The sequence below is a fragment of the Apaloderma vittatum genome, unplaced genomic scaffold, assembly GCF_000703405.1.
Source record: "Apaloderma vittatum isolate BGI_N311 unplaced genomic scaffold, ASM70340v1 scaffold10140, whole genome shotgun sequence".
Classification (NCBI taxonomy): domain Eukaryota; kingdom Metazoa; phylum Chordata; class Aves; order Trogoniformes; family Trogonidae; genus Apaloderma; species Apaloderma vittatum.
Window position 1 is genome coordinate 20855 of NW_009695024.1, and position 7535 is coordinate 28389.

The 7535-nt window shown below is 41.8% G+C and overlaps 1 protein-coding gene across 1 annotated transcript; it reads right to left on the minus strand.

The window, feature by feature from the left end:
• Positions 1-926: 926 nt before the first annotated feature.
• On the minus strand, positions 927-7532 carry LOC104274070 (chromosome unknown open reading frame, human C2orf47; the record flags this gene model as incomplete). The annotated part of the gene is made up of 5 exons (XM_009869598.1): positions 927-1184; positions 2895-3045; positions 4034-4160; positions 6746-6817; positions 7422-7532. Coding segments are annotated over 5 exons (540 nt in total), but the record flags the coding sequence as incomplete, so codon positions are not given.
• Positions 7533-7535: the final 3 nt, after the last annotated feature.

Sequence of the window (7535 nt, forward strand, 5' to 3'; positions counted from 1 at the left end):
CTCTTGCACCGTGCTGGGTAGAAAGTTACCTTTCTCTTTAAAGCTGAGGGAGGGGACAAAAAAAAAAAAAAGAAGTTATGATCACAGAATCATAGACTGGCCTAGGCTGGAAGGGACCTTAGAGATCATCTAGTCCAACCTCCCTGTCATGGGCAGGGACGCCACCTCTCGACTAGACCAGGCAACACATGGGGACCGAGCAGGAATCAAACCTGATGATCTCATGCTGATCTGCATATAAAATTCTCAAGCTACTTATACGAGGACTCGCACATTTCAGAAAAGGAGATGATCTGAGAACTGGGAAACGTCCAGTTGCACCATCTAACTTTAATGATTTGCTCATTTCTTCAACAAGCATTTCAGAGGACTTCATTTAGCTTCAGTCGGGTCCTCTTTTAAATTTATGCTTTTGCCTCATTTTTCTTTCATAAACCTCTAAATCTAGAATTGCCTGAACGCTATTGAATTGAAAGGAATGTTGTATTTACTTTTCAAAATATATATACTTTTATATATATATATGTATCTTTGATCAATTTTCCCAGTGCAAAGCTAAAAGTTTTCTTACTCCAATCCTGTACCAAATACTGATAATGGGTCTAACTTTATTAAATATATTCAAAAGCAAGATTACCTCGAAATGAACTGCTGAGGCTAAACAATCTAAGAAGTCCTCTGACTCTATTTCATCCTGCATATTAGTCAGTTACATATTGTACAGTCCCTAGGGAAAAAAGAAACAGGAAAACAACTCAGAAAGGCCACCAGTTGTTAGGTGTGGTTTATCTTCAAGCAGTGCCATTTCTTCTCAGAATGTAAGCGGCCGACACTCCCGCCATACCAGCCTGTGTGAACCTGCACAGTGCAAATGCCTCGGAGGAGCGTTGCGACCAACTAAACTTGCATTAGCCTGTTCCAGGGAGAAGGCTTTATTGTAACGCTGCAGCATAGTGAAAGGTTTGGAAACAGTTCTGGGAAATCAAACATACAAAATTCATCCCTCTTTCGGAGAAGAAGGCCAAAAAAAATCGAGACAAAAAAAGTCTGACATTTGTCACATCAGAACATTTACAATGATACAGAAAAAGACTGTAGAAGGCATTTATTCTAATAGCCTCGGATGTTCAATTCGTGTAATTGTCCACTCTGGTTTTGCTCCTTCTGTAAATTCCCTTTGGAACCTAGAAAAGGAAAGACAGTAAGGGAAGAAAATCAATTTTTACTTGATCCTCGAAGAGCTACTAATACCAACCAAAAAATCATGAAGAAATACATTATGTCAAAGTTATTCCTGTAAAAGCTCCTTCAACTCTGATGCTTATGCCCAAAAACGGAAGATGAAAATTAATTCGGTAACTAAAAAATGAAGTGCGCTGACTTCAGAGTTTTTGGTTCAGATCTCACAGACAGGATCAAGTAGCAACAGTAAAGACCCTGATATCAAGAAGGCATTCAGTGTTCATAGCAGTGACTATGAACACAGCTTTGTAGCAGATCTTCATCTCTAAATGAAGAGTTTCATTTAATGGGATGGCAACTGCACTGTAAAGGGAAATCAGGTGCTACCTGAAAATTTTACTTTCCACTGAAATGTATTTTAAAAAGTAACGTATTTGCAGAAATACATCAAAGATCAAGCTAACAGCAGGACTGAATCTCCCTGAAAGAATATTCTGCAGATGTTCACAGGAAAGTGAAAATGTCCACCCCTATTTTCAAAGAGTCTTCCTTTTGTAGTCACTACTGTCTTCCTCCCTGAGCATGTCAGTTGTCATCTGAAGAGAAGTCTCAGCTTCAAGATGAATATTCACACTCTCAAGTAGCCTGTGCCTCCTGGACAAGAGCAGTGTGACCTCAATGCTTTGAAATTATGTGCAAATCCAAGCCTGGAAACCATGTTCTGCAGACACCAGACTTCCAAAGCCTGCGGCATCTCTCCCGCTTTGAGCTCAGGTTGGTGCTGTAAACAGCAGAAGGAATAGACACTTGCAAAGATCTCTCTGCTGGGAATTAGGAAGGTATCCAGGGCTTTAAGGGCAGGCTCTTGAGGTTAACGGAGCCTCCAGCTCTAAGGGAGGTGCTGGGTTCAGCTAAGGGATGGATCACAAAAACTGGTGCAGGCAAAAAGCACTGGTGTCCTCAGTGCAGTTCCTTTGTTTCAGAGCTCCTCAGCTACACCCGACAGTGTCTCCATTTCAAACACGGCTGCAGAAGTCATGGATTATATTGCATTTCTCACATAAAACTCCTCACTTTCTCCATCTTCCAAGGACATTACTTTCCACACATTTTGCCAACTGTGCAGATATTTTTCCAACCTCAGGACGTTAGCAGACATTGTATACAAGCACTCCTGTCAAAATTCATCTACTTAATGTGGGCACCGGGGGCTTGGATCAGAGAGGCATGAATTACCTGGACACCAGGTGATGTTTGCTTTGCTCTGCCTTTCTGCAGAAAGCAATTCGGTAAATAATTTTCTCTTTCACAACCTACTTTCTCAGCTAATTACAGTTCTGTGACTTTTATGTGGGAAGTGCAATACTTGACTGTTTGGCTTGACTGCATTGCTGTTAGCTGGGCAACAAGAAGTAGGAAACAAAAACTGATATTGGCCTATTTCCTGAAAGCTGCAGGAGCAGTACAGGAAAAGTATCAGAAACCTCATTCAATGCTCCAACTATTGCTTTTCCTGATAGAGCTACCATTAACGTCAAATCAGAAGCAAGGAAGTAACATGATGACATTAAGGAGTATTTAAAAAATTTGGCCCCAGAATCAAAACTGGAAAGCTGGATGAGAACTAACTTAAGGTAAATTAAAACATATTGAGTTCTGCACTGGCACAGTGAGAATGACATGGGGAAAAAAAAAGGGACAAGTAAACTTACTCATAGTTTGCTGTTAAAAGATGCCTTTTTTCTTTTGTGCTTTCATCTCCAAACACAATCTGGAAAACCTTGGTTTCACCTGGGACTTCATCAGGTAGGTTAGCACCGTTCAGATACCAGAACCGCATCAGGATGCTAACAAACTTCCTTCCTGTTGGAAATAAATCAAAGCAGAAGGTAGATCTCACGTTTCTCATTGGCCAAATACTCCTGTTTGCTACTTCGCCTGTATTCTAGTGAGATTCTGGACGGGCAGCTGACTTCAGCCATAAAGAACACAGGACAGAATAATGAATAATAAAGCTACATAAACTCATATTCATGCTGTTTAGCAACAACAAAAATACACTCTGTAGAAAGGTACGTATTTTATCATGAGCGTTGTGTGACACTGTACATAATCAAACTGTACGAAAAAAAGCTGCTTACCGCAAAAGTCCAAAGCAAACTACTGATGCTACGAAAGTACGCAGAGTAGTTCTAACTCAGGACCAATCCAAGAGGAAGAAAAATCCTTATCTCCCAAAATAGGAAAAAAGCTCACTAAGTCTGACAACTTGAAATACTTATTGGGATATAAACCATCTTAACTGTGTCTCATAGCGAACTGAGCACATAATACTGGTATTCAACCAAATGAAAAATTTGTTTGAACTCATCACTAGCCTAAGAAAAAAAATAATTCAGAAACTCCTAGAATAAAATATATTCAGTGAAAACAGAATAGAAGTGAAGACAGCAAAACTGATTTCATTATCCAGCCTTCACTATTGCTCTTGGAAGATGTATTTTCACTGCTGAAGCAAGCAGCTTTCTGCATACAGTGGAATAACTGGTTTTGAGTGGTTTGAGACTGCTAAGGACTAATAATGTAAAAATCTGAAATTACAAAAGACGAGAAATGAGCAAAATCTGAATGGAAGTCAAAACAGTACCATGAATTATTAACGATAATCTCTCAGTTTCTGGTTTAAAAGGAAATCAAGGAATTATATGTAGGTTAGAACTCTAAATGGAAAAGAAACAAGGAATGAGAAACAGCACTCAAAAGTACATCTATAAGGAGAATGTCTGCTTAGTAGTAAAATCAGGAAATAAGGACTGCAGGTTGCTGAAATGTTTTAGGATTCTACACCTACCATCATCATCAAAGTAAATGCGAACATCTCCTTCTGTTGTGTACATGATTGCATCAATGTCAGCTGCTAAAGCATCCCTGTGGTTGTCAGGGAGCAAAGAAATCTTTTCCTTCAACACCCGAAGTACCTAAATTCAGAAAAACTGTCACTTAGCTTTTCAGTGGGAAACTGAAGGAACAAATTTTTCTACTGCAGTTAATAAAAAGCATTTGTAAAACATAATAAAATAGTGAAAGTGAAAAAGCTCTGGGAAGTTTGGGGAACTCTCAAACCCTAATTCAGTGATATTAAAGACCCATTTACTGCTCAAACCAGGGAAAACCAAGTGTTTTTGTGTGAGGTGTCTCTGCCCATGGCAGGGGGGGTGGAACTAGATGATCTTTAAAGTTCCCTCAAACTCAAACCATTCTACGATTCTCTGTTTCTACTTTTAAAAAGGAAGTTTAGAAAAGACACTGTCAGAACAGCAAGGCACATAACGCCAGAAAATGCCAGCCAAGCTTTCTTCCACAATCATACTTATACTCTGCCTTCTCATTGCTGTTTCTCGCTATGTATATATTACTCAGCTTTCAATTCAATTATTTCTTAGTTCTCCTTTCACAAATTTCTCTGAAAATCAGTTCTATTACCACTATTAGCTTTGCAAGTTTGTGACCCACATTCCTATTATAAGTTTAAATACCTGTGAATCAGAAAAGACTGAAAAATAATCGCTTTGAGACCGAAGTTCCATGCTGTATTCACCTCTATAGTATTTAGTGTCCTAAGAATCACAGAATGTTAGGGACTGGAAGGGACCTCGAAAGACCATCCAGTCCAATCCCTCCGCCGGAGCAGGAACACCTTGACGATGTTACACAGGAACGCGTCCAGGAGGGGTTTGAATGTCTCCAGAGAAGGAGACTCCACACCCTCCCTGGGCAGCCTGGGCCAGGGCTCTGTAACCCTTACTGAGAAGAAGTTTCTTCTCAAGTTTAGGTGGAACCTCTTGTGTTCCAGTTTAAACCCATTACCCCTCGTCCTACCATCGGTTGTCACCGAGAAGAGCCTTGCTCCATCCTCGTGACACTCACCCCTTACATATTTATAAACATCAATTAGGTCACCCCTCAGTCTCCTCTTCTCCAAACTAAAGAGACCCAGCTCCCTCAGCCTTTCCTCATCAGGGAGATGCTCCACTCCCTTCATCATCTTGGTTGCTCTACGCTGGACTCTCTCCAGCAGTTCCTTAACCTTCTTAGACTGAGGGGCCCAGAACTGGACACAATATTCCAGATGTGGTCTCACCAGTGCAGAGTAGAGAGGAAGGAGAACCTCTCGTGACCTGCTAACCACCCCCCTTCTAATACACCCCAGGATGCCATTGGCCTTCCTGGCCACAAGGCCAGACCTACGCAGCCGTGTGAAGTGGGAAAAGGGTGTGATACACAAACGGAGCAGAGGCATCACCTCAAACACCACATGAGAAAGACATGTCGCAAGGAAGGATGAAGCTGTGCAGCACTTTTTTCTAACTTATACTCAGTTTTTAGCCTAAATTGAATTGCCATTTTTGAATAACAAACAAATCCAGAGGTCACATGGAAGCAAAAGGCAATCTTGACTAGAAGACATTGGCTTCTAGTACATTTTGCAGGTATAAAATTCACTGACCAAATAAACAACCGAGTGGCGCAGTATCACAGCCTCACCATGCTCTGGCTCCATGAGTTCTCTGGATCAGCACTAACTCAGCCACCTGAAGAACTTAAGATGTGTTGCCTGATCTAGTCGAGAGGTGGTGTCCCTGGCGGCAGGGAGGCTGGATTAAAATGATCTCTAAGGTCCTTTCAAGCTTAGGCCATTCTATGATTCTTAGTGTCTGATTCTATGACCAGAGGAAGAGGAGACGCTCTTTCGAAATAACTATAAGAAACAAACTCACTTTTCATTGCTATCTCTGCTCAGAGAGAGGAGGCAAGATTGTCCAGTGGGGATGCACTAGAACAGCACCAAAACTTTTGCTGCAAGGGCATGGGTGGCACTAGGGCAGGCCAAGCTGACATCCAGCAACAAAGCAGACATAGACCTGAAGTGTCTCCTCCACTTGACTCTGAAGCATCTGCTACCTCCGTCCCCTGGGAAGGCCAAGACAACTTCAGCAATTAAAAATCCTTAAAAACACCGAACACACAGCACCAACATTTAACTAGCCAAGTCAGCCACATCCCTGAGAGTGTAATCCAAGTCTGAGGCCTTTCAGCTGAAAGCAGTAAATTGGCTCTGTGATGATCGGCTTGGGGGTGGGAACGCACGAGTGCGGCAAGGACAAGCACAAACCAGCTCCTTTCTTCATCTGAGTTCTGCCGCACAGACCCAAAGTGTTCGACACCTCCCTACACCAACAGGGGAATGCAATTCCACCTGCCATCCTGAACCCACGGCCTTTCGATCCTCTCTGGCACACCCACAATCCCTTCAGCAATTGGTCCTTATGCTCAATTGCAAGAATTCTTATTACTTTCTTTTTTAAATACAGTAACTTTAAGTTTCACACTTTGAAATTAAACATAAAAAAAAAAGCTGCAGGACAAACAATTGCCCTGTTCTGTATTATGTTGTTTTCCCAAATTAAACACAACTGGCAGTATTTGTAGATAATAACAGGCTGAATGCATGTTACTTCATAATGGAAAAACAATTGCTAAAGAAGAGGTGGAAAACACTTACCTCTGCGGATACAAGTTCGTCCAGCAGGTCAAGTTTACGTTGAGACAGCAGCTTTGAAACAACAGAAAAGGCCTACCAAAGGAAAAACAAACAAAAAACCCCCCAACAAATAAATACTTGAAAAAATAGCACTAGGTTGGCTTATGTTTCAGATGAATCCATCACTACGTGACAAGCCACCTGGGTATCCCACGATTTAAAATGTCAATGTTTGCAGAGTGTATTGCCACTGAAATGGAAGCTCTCCAGCATTAAAAAAGTGATTTTATGAACTGATAAAAATGTAAGGTTTCAATCTCTCATTACAGCACCAAAACTTTTGCTAACAGGCAAGTGAATGCACAGCTTACTAAAAAAAAACCCACTAAACCCAAAACGACATTACAACAATCCATATAAGCAGCCTTTACTCTCTCTCCGATAATTCGAATTGTCTACTTCGTGCAAATTTCTTGTGAGTTTCCTTCCGGCTTATCGTTTGATATTTTTAAAACCGAATAAAGTAACTGACATTTCACCGCAGGTAGCCCTGCGATTTTTACACCGTTAGCCTTGACATCACCCAACTCTTCCACACGCTCCCTTGACAAAAAAAACGTCTCGGAGGAGACAGAAACCTGTCCCGGGGAAGTCTCTAAAACACCTGGAAGCCCCATGTTCCCCGCCCGGCGCTCACCTGCTTGGCCCCGCGGGTGAACTCCTCGACGCTGAACTCGCGGTCGAAGTAGAGACGGATGAGGAGGTAGTAGAAGCGGGTGCGGAGCCAGGCGACGGGGCTGGTGATCCTCAC